General features: G+C 33.6%; 2 protein-coding genes across 40 annotated transcripts in view; one reads left to right on the forward strand and one right to left on the reverse strand.

Annotated features, from left to right (window-relative positions):
• Positions 1 to 17,110, reverse strand: part of LOC112540356 (uncharacterized) — a 154,467-nt gene that overhangs the window by 39,136 nt on the left and 98,221 nt on the right. For 32 of the 38 annotated variants that reach the window (XR_015794150.1, XR_015794147.1, XR_015794127.1 and 29 more), the window contains 2 exons: positions 14,884 to 14,956; positions 3,316 to 3,415 (listed from right to left, as the gene is read on the reverse strand). The gene's annotated coding sequence lies outside the window, so the exon portion shown is untranslated. Of the gene's footprint in view, positions 1 to 3,315; positions 3,416 to 3,514; positions 3,900 to 10,807; positions 10,823 to 14,883; positions 14,957 to 17,110 lie in introns of those variants that run through there. The other 6 variants (XR_003084439.2, XR_003084440.2, XR_015794141.1 and 3 more) reach the window with 3 other exon arrangements.
• The window catches only part of MIB1 (MIB E3 ubiquitin protein ligase 1), a 53,722-nt gene that overhangs the window by 32,540 nt on the left and 4,072 nt on the right, over positions 1 to 17,110 (forward strand). The window contains exons 13-19 of one of the 2 annotated variants that reach the window (XM_088131070.1): positions 6,179 to 6,311; positions 9,529 to 9,615; positions 10,573 to 10,734; positions 12,582 to 12,763; positions 13,633 to 13,837; positions 15,556 to 15,634; positions 15,882 to 15,995. In XM_088131070.1, the coding sequence (XP_087987196.1) occupies positions 6,179 to 6,311; positions 9,529 to 9,615; positions 10,573 to 10,734; positions 12,582 to 12,763; positions 13,633 to 13,837; positions 15,556 to 15,634; positions 15,882 to 15,995 (962 nt within the window). The remainder of the gene's footprint in view (positions 1 to 6,178; positions 6,312 to 9,528; positions 9,616 to 10,572; positions 10,735 to 12,581; positions 12,764 to 13,632; positions 13,838 to 15,555; positions 15,635 to 15,881; positions 15,996 to 17,110) is intronic. The other variant, XM_007425668.4, reaches the window with a different exon arrangement.

Raw genomic sequence — 17,110 nt, forward strand, 5'->3', positions numbered from 1 at the left:
GTGATTAGGTCAATATTAAATAATGGGAATCCTAGCATTTTAGCTGTTCAATTATTCTCTGAACAGAATGAAATAACACTTTTCTACATAGAGGAACTACTTGATTAATTTCTTAGATATGAACGAAACTTTGTCTGCCAAACTTAAGCATTTCATTTATTTTCATCTGATGAAATAAACTATTCCAAAATATATATTATTTGTTTGTCTGTCCTTACTTTGACATACAAATTACTGATATTTAATTTGCTCGCTACATCATTTTTATAGTGATAGGCCAAAGCAAAGTGAAGCAAAAAGGAACAATGTTAGAAAAAAGAAAATATAAAATTGCCTTAATACCCACAGGTTTCTGGCATGTGTGGCAAACATCCTTCTTCCCCACTTTGAATATATAAAGGCAGGTGAGGATTGCTTTAGCAGTTACAGAATAATAATTAACTCATCAGACATAATAATACTCTATTTGTTAAATAAATATGGTATAGTGTTCAGATTTAATTTTCATTAATGTATCTTTAATATAATGAGGAACTTTATTTAAATCATCCTTTTTTATTTTCAGCTGTAGCACTGATTTAAAATGGGAGGCCATGGGTTGCAAGCAATATCCTCTCCTTTTTGAGGCCCTAATACCCCGCAGGATTGCACTGCCAAATAGCAGCACAATTCCTCACAGATTTTCTTCAGGAAATGAAATAAAATAGATGCATTAAGCATCCAGTAGGCTAATTATGTCCCTGAAAAAAGGTGCAAAAAGGGCAAAATCCTGGCCCTGCTTCAGCTCAGTTGTGCAACTTGCATCTCCTTGTTGATCAGGCCAATTAAATTCTATTGACATGCTTGCAAAAGGGAAAATTAAAGGCACGGAGTGATTATAGGATCCCATTTTGACTGTGCTACCTCAGTACATGTATGTATTTCTTTAATTTTATGTCTGTCATAAGACTTTTTACACATAAACATGCAATAGTACATAATGCTTGGGCCTAAAGAATGAGATAAAGTTTTGAGGGGTAAAGTTTGAGCTGTGTAACTAGGTTTTAAATATATCCATAAACTCTTTCATTGAATCCTCAAGGAAACAAGGCAGTTTCAGCTCATACAACTGGGAAATATGCTAAATGCAGCAAAGGTGCCAATATGCAATATATGTTTAGTAGATTTCTAATGGAAAAGTTAAGCCATATTAGGTAGAAAATCAGAGAAGTCTTTGTTGTAATATGTTGAGTTTGTCCATCTTAGCATACATGAAAATACCTTGTTTTCTAATCAGATTTTATGTTTACAGGTTCATATTCTAAGAAATATTCTTGATTGATTCTTTTAGTATTAGATTTGGATGATTAGGCAACAGATAATCACACTGAGAGGTTTGCTTAAGTTTCAGGAGCAATACTTATTGTGGTTTTCAAAGTTATGACCCGGAAATAGTTCTGTAATTGTTTTTATGTTTGTGCATTATATGTTGTGGTGTGGTTGTTGTTAATTTTAGATTTTGAATAAATAAAAAAAATAAATGATTGGACAATATTGTTAGTATCAATGCATTACTGCCTTTAAATATAATGTTTAACATCCTAGTTTTAAACAATTGCCCCATTATTCCCACCTCCCCCCAGTATGTTCTTCTACACTAATATTCACTTGATCCTTTTACAAGTTAATTTCACCTAAAAAATATGTCTTTCATGTGAAATATAGCTTGCTTTTTTTTTTTTTTTACTGGTAGTTCACTCCTGCCAAAAGTACATACTTCTTTACATTCCATAACATTATATCTTCATATGGGTACATAAAGAAGTATGTGCTCTGGGCAGGTTTTAATAGCTGCTATCTGCTGGATGAAACTGAAAAACATTTCCCCCACTTTTTATTCTAAAGTGTAATATAGTTGTTCCTGGTGAGTTTTAAGAACACATTTTTGCTCTTGTTTCTTAGTATCTGGTCTTACTGCTGAGATTTAAAGCCATCCTGTGGTTTACTTGCATAATAATTTAAAACATATTAAAAACAATTATTCTTTCATGAAGATTTCAGGTGCTTGTTAGGTTTCTTTTGCTTTTTATTCACCAAAGTTTGATTATACAAAATACCTTCATGAAATGGTAGTATGTATTCATGTAGTCCACTCTGAGCTTGCATTACCATTGGTCTTCACCTGTATTTTAGCATATTTATACTACTATCTGATGAAGTGGAAATAATAATCTTCATGGTGATGTATGTCTTCGGCAAGAATCTCAATTGTAGTATTTTATAATTATTGAGAATGTAGCTGAATAAAAAGCTGATTACTTTCCAAGAAAAAAACAAAGTTGTAAAGGTGAGGATTTGGCCTTTACTTCTAATTCAGACCAACATGAGCTAGTTTTTACTGAACATTTTCAAATTAGAAAAGTTCATACAATAATTTACTTGTTTCATGTCAAAATCATTGTAAGTTTACTAGCTCATATATCTTGATATGTTTAGTTGGCTGATACTGTAATTTATCTTTGTCTTCGTGTTAGTCATAAGACAGAAAAAAAAACCAAGATCAGGTTGCCAAAAAAAAAAAATTGGGGGGGATTTAAAAAAAAACTAGAAATATGTAGATATTCATTTTAAATGATGCATAAATCCATTTGTAAAGTATATTTATAATCAGAACAAGAAAATTAATCTGATACCTACATATGTTTAAAAATTAATTTATATAAAAAAGCTCAAGTTGATTATCTTGAAGAAACCCGATTGTTCAGTTTCTGCAGCTTAAGAGAAAAAGCTAGTGCAGCTGATAGAGAGCAAATCAGAGACTAGCAGTAGCTAGCACAATTCTACAAGAAGAAACAGCAATGCAGCAGAACAATTACAACTTGCTTGTTTCAAATTTGAATTATATTGCTCATGTACTAAAATAAATTATTTTAATCTCTTGGTAAATGTACTTTATAACTAAACCATGCGTTATTATCCTACCCTTTTATGTATAATGAAATGGAACCAATATATAATTTGAAAGAAAGAATGGGGTAATGCATTTCTGTACAATTAATACTTTTAGAAATGCTAAAGTATTAGTAGATACAATACTTAAAATACAACTGACAAGATTTCTTGTCCAACAAGTAATCAGCTATGGTATTACTCGATTAAAGGTGATTTTTTTCCAAATTAACACTTTACACTAGAAATACTTGGTATTTAAGCACTGGTAATGTGTTAACCTGCAATTGAGATTAATATAACAAATACATAAATTACTAAAAGATACATGCAGACATGAATCCTTTAAATATGTGGAATAATCCAGGACTTCTAATGCTCTGTTACCTGTAAGCTTATCATGCAGCATTTGCAGTTGGATGACCTAGAGAGAGACATCAGCAGCAGCCATCTCATCTTGAATGTTCACTCTATCGCTGATTCAGCTCTTCATTATGTGGGAGGGGGGAAGCAATGGAGAGGTGAAAATGAATACACATTTCACTCTATAAAATAAGTATAATTAAAATATGAGCAGGTATCTTACAAGATATCTGTTGTGTTTTCCTAAACATTAAGGTGTTGTTGCATGGAACTAAGTTTCTTGAACCTGCAGGACTGAAAACAGAAATATCCAGGGTGGATGCTAGGAAAACCCAAAGAAGGATAATCTCATCTTGTTTAGGTAATTGAAAATAACTGAAAAATGTTCATGAGATTGTAAAAAATCAGCAAACACCATCATCCTTCCCAAGCAAGTATTGTTTCTTTCTCCATAGATATGGCACTTGGTTTCTTCATGCTTGAATTTTAGTTCCCAGACAGGTTTCTTGTAGTTATTTTTCATCTTCAGAGGTCAAACACTGCTTTTGAGGTCAGGGCTTCCACATGCATGCTATTTAGTATGAATCCATTTGCTAATCAGGGCACTAGCAAAACTATTTCGGCTTTATAGGCAGCTAGGCATTTGAAACATCCACTCCCAGGCTGTCTTTTGCCTCTCTCTTCCCTGACCATATTTAGTCAACCATTGCAAAAAATAGTATCTCGACTGTTGGTTGCTGTTCCAGGAACAGACGGTGCCTCTGTCTTTTACTCTGCCTATTGATGGTTCATCCTACAGTTTTACTGCTCAGTCTTATGTGTGTGATATATTTTAGCAATATCAAATAAAGTTGGGTCTTGTGTTTCAACAAGTTTTCTAATTTTTTTTCACTGATGCTCAAATTCTGATATCTCAGTCACTGTGTTTATTCTACTAGAGATAAAAACAAGCAAGATAGTAAGAGGAAATTCAGAATAAAGAGCAAGTAACTTTTCAATAAGGTAATTTAGAAATCTTTGTTTTGTGCAAAAATAATCAAATACAGTTTGGAGTAAGGAATCAAGCCTTTTTAATAATCAGGATGAAAGAAATTAGTTTTCTAGTTTTCTTAGTTTTAACTTTAAACCTATAGTTGGAGTTTTATTTTAGGAAACTACAACATATTCTATGAATACGTATATGTATATTAAGGTTAATGTACTTGTTTTAAAAAAAAACAATTTTAAGAGTTTGTCTAATTTCATTTGTACATTAAATGTGGTTTGTGTCCTATCTGGACAAAATGTCTTATTGCAAACAATTAGAGATGATCTGTCAAACATTCTGTAAGTGTATAGCCCTTCTCTGACATAGGTCTCTATTTGTGGGAGGGCTGATGATTGGTAGAAGGATACAGTGGTTGGTAGTTCATGGCTCATGAGAGTGTAAGCTGTTAATTCTCTGTAAATAACCATCCAGAATGAATAGTTTATATCTAGATGTATCTCTAGACTTGTAATTTTTTTCATAAGCCTACCTTATCTTGATAAATCTATGTAGCAGTCCCCATATTCTCATTATTTAAATGATTACTAGTGAAAGGATTTCTTCTATGGCACTCCTGTGGAATAGATATATTAGGTGGTAGGTATATAATTCTCCCCTCCCCACTGTGTTTATTGTTCTATTAATTGTTCATTTAAAAAAAAAAAGACTACTTGATTGCTTTCAGAAATCTTTTTAGTGAATCTATTATATGAGTTTTAATTATCTGTAAACTACCTTGAAAAAATGTTTTTAAGATCAGATATAAATATGTTTAAATGGTAAACTACATCAGTTTTTTCTGGTCCCCAGTTCTTCTATCTTTTATATTCTGGTCAATGTAAAAAGATTCATGTATGTTCTGGAGAAATAAGGAAGACTTAGAAGCATTGGAAGTTATTTTTTAAAAAACAGAAGAATAGTTTTGAAGGGTAAATTGAATTTTTAAGGGGGGAAGATTGGCTTAATACCTATTTTGCGTTTCCCATTAAGCACATACACATGCCCCAAGCTACACATACGTACACAGACATGCATACTCCATACACGGACACACCAAGCTGCACACAAGTACAACACTTCATGTTGCTGCTATGAATTCCCATACAAAATTCCATTCATATATAATAGGGAAAGTATGTAGTGTCAGCATGTTAGATTGAAGCACACCAGGTGGTATATGAGCTGCATGAACATAATTCTCAAACATGAAGTAATGATATTTGAGGCAAGGGGGAAGGGAGAGAAAGGGAAAATAAATTGAGATTCAGGACAGTGTTGAAAATAGTGTCTTTCTTCCCATTTTCAAATCATACCATTACTAAGTTTATTTAATTATTTCTCTGATTTCTAGGCTGCCCACTCATGGTAAATAAGCAGTCATAAATGTCTGTGTATATTCCATGTGGCAAACTGAGTAGGATAGTTGAAAAATTCATTTTATTATGAAATTATACATATATTTACTCAGAAGTAAGCCCTATTGAATTCAGGGGAATTAAATCATTACCCTATTAATGATTGTAAAATAGCTATTAGCACTTAAAGTATATTAACAAACTATGTGGGGATATCTGAAGTAAGACAATATGAATAAATCTCAGAAGAATTGGACATGGTTTACTAGAATAGCTAATATAATTATATGGCTCCCATTATGTTATCTCATTGAGAAAGAATGTTATGATAAGGTTTAATAGAATGGATAGTATTTCATATAAAATCAGTTTTTCAGTAATGATAATAAAAAAGACTCCTGGCTATCTAATTACTGAATTTTGGGATGTTATACATGAATGGTGGATTGGGTTCCTACTACAAATTAATACTGGATATAATCTTCTACATTTTTGTCTGTTTCAGTGCAATGCGAGTGTTACTCTCTAAGCTTCCAAGACCATGGATTGTAGATGAAAAAAAAGATGATGGATATACTGCTTTGCATTTGGCAGCACTTAATAATCATGTAGAAGTAGCAGAACTTTTGGTGCATCAGGTAAAGTTTCTTATTAATTGGTTTCATGCCAGAATATTATTCGTTAAAAATAGATGCATACATTGGTTTCCAGACCATTTTCTACATCCAAATAAAGGTATTTGTTACTATCATTGAGACATTTATCTCAGTTTTGTCTGTGTTACCACTGGTTCTCCACTGATAGCATAGTGGAGGTAGCACAAATTCAGGAGCTGGGCTTTAGTATCATTAGCTATCTGTTCTTGGATATTTTATTGAAATATTGGAAATGTACATATCATTCCATTTTTTTTTCTAATTTGTATAGTCATCATCCTCATGGGGTGAGTCTTTTAGTTAAGCAACTGGAAAATATAGTTTATTCAAAGAAAGGAGGAGTTGTGCTGTATGTTAAAAGTATTAATACTTGCTCAGATGTTAAAAGTATTCATACTTGTTCACTAATAAACTTGGCAATACTGTAGAGGGCATCTGGATTAAAGCAAGTAGAAGAACTAATAAAATGATAGTATTATTGGTGTTTACATTGGCTTACCTAAGCAAAAAGAACATATGAGTAAATAAATAAAGTTCAACTATGTTCAAAATAAAATAAAGGAAAAAAGAACAGTATACCAGCTACTTCAGCCTTGGGATGATGGCAAAATAGTAACCACTAACCAAGACAAAACAAGAAAATGGAGCCACTTGGCAGGAGATTCGGTCACTCTTCTCCAACAAGACAGCATGTATGAAAAGCCGGGTGAATAGTTAGAACTGAAGCTTGACACTGATAGAAAAATAGTTACAGAATGCCTATCTATTTTGAATGAGTAGGGTCAGATAAATTCCATCCTAGGTTACTGAAGGAACTGTATCTATGAAATGACAGTTAACTGCAGGAAGAAGGAAAATCCAGGGAACAAGACCAATCCATCTAACATCAGTATCTGTAAATACCTTAAAAACAATGCAGTAACTAAATCTAGCCATATTTAAGTAGAGGTCTTGCTAAATTAATTAATCTCATTTTTGATTGGGCAGCTTAAATTTTGGGAATGCTATAGGCATAATATATTTTAGTTTAAACAGAGCATAACCATTTAGTTGATACTTAGCTGGATCAAAAAAATCATAATCAAAGTGTATTCATAAGTGGTTTCTTATCAAACTGGATAGACATAATGAGTGGGGTGTAATAATGTCATAAAATGGGGTGGCTAGATCATTAGGTGGCTAGCTAATATCCTAGAAGGCAAAAATAAAATAAATGAGCTTAATTAATTAGAGAAATCACCTGGAAATAACATAATGAAATTGAACCTGGATATACAGAAGAAACTGGCTGAAGTTTTAAAAATTAAAAGGGAAATACAAATGATAAACTAAGAGCATGACCTGAAAAATGTTTTCTTATTGGATCTACAAAAGAGGTTTGTTAAAGCCCTGAAGAAATCTGTGCGCTGTGATAAAGAACAACTGAAGATGAATAAAATCCTATGACAATATTTGGTTGAATTAAAGATTAAGACTATTAGAAGTAAAAGGAAGGAATATAAAGTTGGTTGATTTGATCAAGGTTAAAATAAGTTTGTTTTTGTTTTTTGCAATGTTCTGGCAACCCTTTATAGACTTTTTGTTGACACCAGGATTGAAAAGTTGGTGTTTTATGGAATTGCTTATAGATAAAGGATGGCATATAGGATCGACAGGTATCTGTTTAACCTTATAGAGGGTGAAGAGTTATTACATTTGTTTATACTTTGTTGTGATGAAGGCTGGAAGTCACTTTTTATATATTTCTTTTCTTTATTATATTCTTTCTTTTCTTTTTCTTTTTTCCTGCATTTTTTATTCTTTCCATTCTCTTCTCTTTCTCTAAGTTTAGTTGGTATTAGTTTTTACTATTGTAATTACAATTCTTAATAAAATCACATTAAAAAAAAAGTGTGCCTTCTCTGTAGCAGCGTCTGCCCTCTGGAACGAGGTTCCCCCTGAGATTTGGATGGCCCCCACTCTCCTATTGTTTAAAAGAGCCATGGAGACCCGGCTCTTCACTGAGACCTTTGGCGAGGGAGAGGGAGACCCCTCACTTCATCGCACTTGCTGTCTTTTATCTTTATCTTTTATGTTTTATTGATTTTATGTAATTTCTTTTATTGTTGTTGAGAGTCAGGTGGCATACAAGTTTCATTTTTTTCCTCTTCTATTATGATTATGATTATGATTATGATTATTTAGCTTTTCATCCAGAAGCTATATTTTGTCTTAAGCCAGTAGAAAGTTGCTCTTTAAATGTTTGAACTGATAAGCTTGAACTGACCAAAGAGGTAAGTTGGTTATATCCACCCAATATGTGGAGCTTATGAACTCCTATGCATAAATTGTTTCAGTACTGTATGCACCATCTCTTTGTTTAGTAACTGTTGCCTATAGCAAAATGGTCACTAAACTAAGTGGTCACTAAGCGAACACGTGAGAGAGAGAGAGAGAGAGAGAGAGAGAGAGATGCTGCAAAGATCTCATTTAGAGATCATCTACCATCTCATTTAGATAAACTTCTCTGGTACAGTGTCCTGTGCCTGACCCGTTTTTTTTCCTTTTTTTGCCCCCTTGCAGGGCAGAGAGATTGCTTAAACAAGCTATCTCTTCCTAATCTGCTTTTCTCCACAAGGCTTCCCTAAAAAGTGCTAACCACAGGTTAACAAGCTTAGCTCCCTGACCTTAATTAGTTGATTAGAACTTTCCCACTAGCTTACACTGCTGCCTGAAACTGACCAGACATTAATCAGTTTCACACTGAAGGCTTTTGTGGTCAGGTGGGTGAAATTTGATTGTAAATGCATGCATTGGTCAGAAAATTATTGTTTTAAATTACCATCATATTTGTGAATGGTCGCTAAACGAGGTAGCTGCTAAATGAGGAGTGGCTGTATTGTGAGAAATATTAATCTATTTCAGTAGATCAATTCTATTGTTTAAATTTGAAAACTAATGAAACATTTTATAAACTTTCCATATCAAATATTGATTCATGGAAAATACTGATAAATGCAAAATAGAAATAATGTGAAAATTAATCCAGTTTCATAAATTAAAATGTATGTGTAGATTTTTCAGTTGATTTTAGCAGTGGAGAAGTTTGGGAAAGTAGTCTAATCTTTTTCACTATGCTTTCATATACTTTCTTCCATGAGTACTTTAGATAGTTCAGTTCAGTTAATATAATGAGTAACAGTTGGGATTTCTCTTTCAGGGCAATGCTAACTTGGATATCCAGAACGTAAATCAACAAACTGCACTGCACCTTGCTGTTGAAAGACAGCACACTCAGATAGTGCGGGTAAGGTAATAGTAATGTACGATAAGAATGTACTTCTGAACTATACTATTGTAGTGCAGTATATTTCTAAAAGGGTTATGCAATAAGAGATTTACCCATTTTCATGCTCTGTTTTCCTTCCACCATATTGACAACAAATGTGGCCTCTTTAAATGACAGTCTGGTTGCTTTTCCACTTATACATCACACTTAAGTTATTTTTAAATATATTAAATATTGATCAACATTCAAACAGAGACTATTTATTCAATTTCTGATTTAATCTTTCATGCACAAGAGGTATATCAGTAAATTCTGTTACCCAATAACCACAACATGGTGATTGAGTGGGGAAAAATTGTATTGAAGGAGGTAAGAGAGAAGAGGACAGAAAATGAGAGTAGGTAAAAAACCAAATTATTAGAGAGAAGGATATGGATGAAATAGAAAACCAAGAGGGTAAAGAATGCAGTGGTTGGAATATTGATCAAATCACTGTACACTACAACTTTTGATCGCAGGATACCTCTTATAAAATATACTGTAGGTTTGGTTCAGTGTTTGCTATATCACATTTGCTTTTCATATTCTTCCTTTGCTACCTTCCAGCTTAGGTTTCTGAATTGAGTTTTTGCACATAATGCTATCATACCAACACATTATCTGTTAAAAATTATATTGGTCAAGTTTAGTAATTTTTCATGTATTTACAATAATAGAGTGTTAGAGCAACTTCCTTTTGGATATCCATTATCTTCTATTTAACCATGATTTACTAACTTATGTTCAGCAAGCATAGCAATAGATGAAAATGAGATTAAAATAAAAGTTTAAAATATAGGCTGAAAAATGTAATTAAGAAGAAACTTTGAACAGCTAAAGTTACGAGCTGTTTTTAATATTCAAATGTTTTTAATAAGTCTAATCCTATTTACTGTAAAAAGCGTTCACAGTCTTGAAGCTTTTATTTCTTCTCAGCTTTTAGTTCGTGCAGGTGCTAAACTGGACATTCAGGATAAAGACGGGGATACTCCCCTGCATGAGGCTCTGCGACATCATACTTTGTCGCAGCTTCGCCAGCTCCAAGACATGCAAGATGTGGGCAAGGTAGATACGGCTTGGGAGCCCTCCAAGAATACAGTAAGAAAACTGATTTATTTCTTCTCTTATGTTTCCTCTTTGCAGCAGGCTATAAAGTCTTGTTTTGCTTTGATCTGCTTTCTGTTTTCTGAAAAAAATTAAAGATATTGTGCCAAAAAGTAAATGCTAGGTGAGAACACAGTAAACATGGATGTGTGAATGGCAAAAGCTATTTTAAAAAATCTAAAATGTTTCAATTTCATTAATTAGATTTTGATACATCTCTTTAAACATCAATAAATATAACTAAAGAAGCAATAATTTGGATAGAGGTGATCTAAAACATTTCCAATTTGTGTGTGTGTGTACATATGTAAATTGTAGGCACTTAGTATGTGTGGTTATATCTCTGTTACAAATAGTCTCTGGGAGTCGGGCAGCATATACATTTAATATTACAATTATTATTGACTCCTTTATATTCAATAATTTGTTTAAAGTAGAGTTATTAGGAAAAGATTGCAGATAAATGTTGCATTAATGTTACAGTAGTGTTACCATGAGGGTTAGCTGCTGAATTTTAAAATATGAACAATGTCGGAATTGTTGTAATGGGCTGTGAAAATAACCTTGAGGGACAGGAAGAAGAGCTGCAACCAAGACAATGGTCAGATAAGAGAAATCTGAGTGCAAAGCAGGAATGTAATTTGAGAAATAATTTCAGACTTGACCCTCCCTTGTTTTCTTGGGACATAAAGGCAGGGAGGGGAGAGGCACATTCAGACTTGCAAAATTCTTTTACTGTAACCTTATACTAAAAATAGTATTAGCATTCATAAATTTGGTTTCCTGGTCTGGACTACCTCAAAGGGCTGACAATTGTTCAGGGAAGAGATATGCACAAAAGTTTAGTATAAGACTTCAGATTTTTCAGCGTAAATTAGGTCAGCATTGCCCTCTTCCCTACAAAATTTATCCCCTCCCCCTCCCCCTCCCCCCCCTCCCCCCCTTTCCCTTTCTCCCTTTCTCCCTTTCTCTAGTGTTTTAACAACCTTTGTTTTGAAATTTCAGATCTGGCATGGTCTTTCCCTTTCTTTGCCAAGTTGTATTAGGGCTTACCTGGAGAGCATTGCTCAGAGCTGAAGGCCAGAGCTCTTTTTTGAGCCAGCCAGCCAGCCAGCCTGCCTGCCAGCCAACCCAAAGTAAAATGAAAGCAAGAAAGTTGGTGGAGGGTTGTAGTGGGCTGATGATAGGCAATGAGAAAAGTAGAAGGAAAAGGCAGGAAAAAAAAATCAGACATGGGAGAAAAGAAAAAGGGTGAAGAAAGCAATAGGACAAAGGGAGAAAAATATGTATAGATGATCCAAAGAGTCAGAAGGTATGTGTTTAGTAGAGAATGATTATGTGACCATTTTACATCTTTTAGCCATCTTGCTGCATTGAAATTGTGCATTTTTAATGAGTTCGGGACTGTCATCCTATTGGAAGGTAACAAATGTTGAAATACCTAATTTTAGAAGAAATTATTCAGAAATTATTTGGGGAAATTGGCTTGTCTTTCTGTGTTTTGTTGAAACAGAAATCTATAGGTTATTACGAACACTATGGCAGACTTTTTGTTATTCCTTCCTCATGATAATCATTTTGTGAGGGTGACAACATGTCCATCACACTTTTCCAAAAATACCTATAGACCCAAAGGGATTAAGAGAATCCAGTCTAAAGATATTTTATTTATTTGTTCAAGTGACTTTGAATGAAACATACTAATTGTACAATGTTACATTCTAGGGCTGCATTTACTAAAATCTGTTAATGGTAATTATACCTTCGTCTAATCAATTTTATTTGCTGTTTTAGGTACATGAATAAAAATTGAAATGAGTTGCGTATTTACTTTCTTTCAGTTGATAATGGGATTGGGTACTCAGGGAGCAGAGAAGAAAAGTGCAGCATCTATTGCCTGTTTCCTGGCAGCCAATGGAGCTGACCTTGGTATTCGTAACAAAAAGGGCCAGTCACCCCTTGACTTATGTCCTGATCCTAGCCTCTGTAAAGCATTGGCTAAATGCCACAAAGAAAAAGTCAGGTTTGTGTTATAACACTTATATTTCACTATATAGTCTGCTATTTTGTATAGATTACTTTAACATGAGCTAAAATTAATTATGGTTTCCTCATGTCCATTTTAATTACTTAAATTGTTGTCATTTTAGTCAGTAGAGAGCTTGTAAAAATTTTTACAAGCTGTCTACTGACTAAAATGACAACAATTTAAGTAATTAAAATGGACATGAGGAAACCATAATTAATTTTAGCTCATTAGAGGTTGGTGTATAAATTAAATGGTAAAAATTTCCATTGGCCAGTTCTGCTATATTTATATATCAATCTTTATTTGGTCAATGATCAGCACTGAATTGTTCCTTTTTTTAAAAAAAATCATATTTTGTTCATTATACTCTTAAGCTTTTATTTTTGTTTTTATACTGGTTGGGTTAAAGAACTAGCAGCTTTATTCATAGAACATACTAAGCTTAATTAGTTTGAACCTGGGTTAGGCTTTTATGCCTTAGCACGTTGTCTCTGGTTAGTTATGATTAACTATGTTATTGGAACTCAGAAAATGATTTATTTCTCTAACCAAGTCAAGGATGTTGTATAGAGACTATATAGTTTTCTGTACATATCTACTGTGTCTTCAGAGTGATTTGCTTGTTTTAAGTGAGCCAGGTGGTGGTCACAACTTAGTTTGCAAGTGAGATGTAAAGCCCTACTGACTTCACTCAAGATGTGCTTAGAAGATAATCACCTTCTAAAATGCTTTCTGTAAGATTGTCAAGAAGGGTCATATGGTTGTTTTCCTAAATTTATAGTGCACACAAATAATTACAAATGTTAATAAAGCCCCTAATTTTGGATATTATATTCAATGCATACATAAATGTCTGAATGTAGGCTTGTGTTTAGTGGACAGGTTGGTTCCCGAAGTCCTTCTATGATCAGCAATGATTCAGAAACCTTAGAAGAATGCATGGTATGTTCTGATATGAAGAGAGATACTCTATTTGGCCCATGTGGGCACATTGCTACTTGTTCCCTCTGTTCACCAAGAGTCAAGAAATGCCTCATTTGCAAAGAGCATGTTCAATCAAGAACAAAGGTGTGTGCTTAAATTTTTTCATCATTTCAATATGTCAAATACTGAATAGCTCTAAATCTAAAACATATAGTAAATGCATGAACAAACAAAGATCTGAGAATCTACTTGCTCACAGTTTAGATTCTTTTGTCAGGAAGCATTAATTATCTTTACAGCAGTATTTCTCCCCATAATCTTATTTCATAATGTATTCTGTTAAATTTAGGATGTATTGTCCTGATTTAGTGACACCAGAGCATCTGGTTGAGCATCCCATTTCTCAAAATGGCAACCAGATTCCTCTTCTAAGCATAGGCAATAATCATTTCTTGTTTTTGCTGATGTTGTGTCTCTATATCTAGAAGTTTCATGTTGCGATAATGAATTGTAATTGTCTGATAAACATATCTTCCTCCACAGATTTTCTGATTTTTTCATATAAAATCATTAAAGTTAGATAAAACCTCTCTAACTTGAGTCAGCACATTTTGCAAATTATTTGTTATATAAAGTATTTTCTGTCCTGAACATTATGGCCATAAATTTCAAGAGATGATCCTGAGTTCAACTATTTAGAGAGACAAATCATCTGTAGAGTATATGCTCTCTGCATACTATACACACTTCATAAACTTCTATGATCTCTTTTCTATTTTATAAAATTAAAAAGTCCAAATGTTATACAGGTAGTCCTTGTTGAATGACCACTTGTTCAGCAACCATTTAAAATTACAACAGTGCTGAACAAGGGGGACTTATGACAGGTCCTCATAATTGCGGCCATTCCGGCATCTCTTCAGTAACATGATCATGATTCAGGCACTTGGCAACCAGCTCATAATTACAATGTTGCAGCATCCTGTGGTCACGGGATCACCATTTGCGACCTTCAAGCAAAGTCAATGAGGAAGTCAGCAGGAGGTCGCAAATGGTGATCCCATGACCACGTGGGATTCACCTAACAATGGCAAGTGGCACTGCCACAACTGCTGTTATAATTTGTGGTCAAAGGCTCACCATTTTAAGAGTTGCTAAAAAGAAAATCCACTTTTGGTTGATTGTCTTACCACAGTCACAAGACACTTTCTGAGCCAGCTTTTCAGTTTATAGTTCAGTGTATTTTTGCCCCAATCCATGGCACTGTAAATAGATATAGATGAAAGTTATACATATACAGTAGGATATACAGGGATGTGTATGTGTATACATATTATATGTTGAACCACATTTGTCAGCGTGTTGTCAGTTCACCTAGATTGGATTTAAAATGCTGGAGCTCTTTTTCGTTCCTCAGTAATTTGCAAATTTACCTGCCTCACTGTTAATTCCTAATTCCAAATAAGTTATGACCAAGTTAAAAAGCGTTGGCCCTTATATAGGATTTGGGGAACTTACTTAGCTTTGAACATTGTCAGTTGATTCATTTTCTTGAACTAGTTACCAATCCATCACTTAATTCAGTCATTGCTTAGTTTACTCAGGAGTCTTAGATGAGGCACATTTTTAAAGCATGAAAACATACAGTGTCTAGCAGACCATTATCTCTTTACCATTTTTGAAACTTCAGAAGTTACCTTCACAGAAACAATATTGATTCATCAGGAAGATTTGTCTTTCCGTGTGCCAGAAGTTATGTTTAATAAGTCTTCCTAGCACTCCACCCAGAATAGATATTAGGCTAACAAGCATTTAATTGAAGAACTAAATGCTATAAAGCTACTCTAATTTTGTTTTTACAGATTGAAGAATGTGTTGTATGCTCAGATAAAAAGGCTGCAGTACTCTTTCAGCCTTGCGGACACATGTGTGCTTGTGAAAGTAAGTAATATACCAACAGTTGTTTCTTAAGAGTAATATAATAAGTTATTCAAATAGACTTGACTTCATTAGGTAATTATCATATAAAAGCTCATTTTTGAGTTTGCCATATTTAGCAAAGAAGTAACTTTATCTTCAGTTACCTGCCTAAAATTGTATCTCACTTTTTTTTCCCTATATATTAAAGTTGAATTTAAGTTTGGTTAAGACATACTAGTCTTAAAATATATATTTTTTTTTTTTGCAGATTGCGCCAGCCTTATGAAAAAATGTGTGCAGTGTCGGGCAGTGGTAGAACGAAGAGTTCCTTTTATTATGTGTTGTGGTGGGAAAGGTACAGAAGATACCATAGATGACATTAGTGAGTTATTTATTTTTCAAATTTATTGTAGTAAATTCTTGTTTCCCCTTGTCTAATCATATCTTTTTCTTCTATCTATTCTCTAGTAGGGTAATTCAAAAAGCCTCGTGTCACTATTTCTTAGGGATCTCTCTCTGTCTTAATGGATAAAGATGTAGAAACATTTTCTCTGCAGTCCAGGGCCTAATTTTTTGTGAGAGTACAGTAACATACATTAGTGGGAGAAGGATTCCCCTGGAAGAAAATGTCTAATTGTTCTAAGAATGTAAAAAGTGGCACAATACAGTGGCAATTGCTACTATATTTCTTATTAAAAATATTACAGTTCTGTAAATTACAGAGTGTATTGACTAATTAATTAATGTAAACAGCATTGATTATGTTAATAACTTTGAATGGATACATGATATTCACAACCATATTAGTGTTTTAGCCAGAAATCTTTGGAATTTGATTCCTGATACATCATGCTTCAGTAAGAAACCTATGGATCAGATCAAAAGCCCATTGAATCTTGATCCAGATAGCTCTGAGAAACTGAAAAGCAATGCATGAAGGCATCAGAGTTTCCATTTTTGTCCCCAGCACTTTGGACATAGAGCTTCACATCCTTTAGCCTTTTCTTATAAGGAAAATATATAAACTGCTTGTTTATGTATTATTTCCAAAGTAGCAATATCTTCTAAAGATTGGAAGACAGTGCCAGAGTAGTGTAGTAATTAAGATGCCGGACTAGCACTAGGGAGACCCATGTTCAAATCCATCGTTAGTTATATAAGTTCACCCGGTGACTTTGGACCAGCATTCTCACTCAGCTCAACCTACCCCACAGGATGTTGCTGTAGGGGTAAAGGGGAGGAGGAAGCACTATATACACTGCCTTGAGCTCCTGAGGGAAAGGTGGATATAAATCTAACAAATACATAAAATCAAGGTTTATACTTATTGCTTTAACTACTCAATTATGAACATTGTTGGTTTTTTGTAGTAATATGTTACATTCACACATTGAAGCTAAATTCTGAAGGCAGTGTTTAGAAGATTAGTATGTAGGATGGATACATGCATTTGTGCTTTTTTACATATCAACTTTAGGAAAAGCTGTTGAAATTCAC

The sequence above is a fragment of the Python bivittatus genome, unplaced genomic scaffold (assembly GCF_059951505.1).
Source record: "Python bivittatus isolate LINGU-HERP-01145 unplaced genomic scaffold, Pbiv_v1 ctg000840_np1212, whole genome shotgun sequence".
In the NCBI taxonomy this organism is placed as follows: Eukaryota; Metazoa; Chordata; class Lepidosauria; order Squamata; family Pythonidae; genus Python; species Python bivittatus.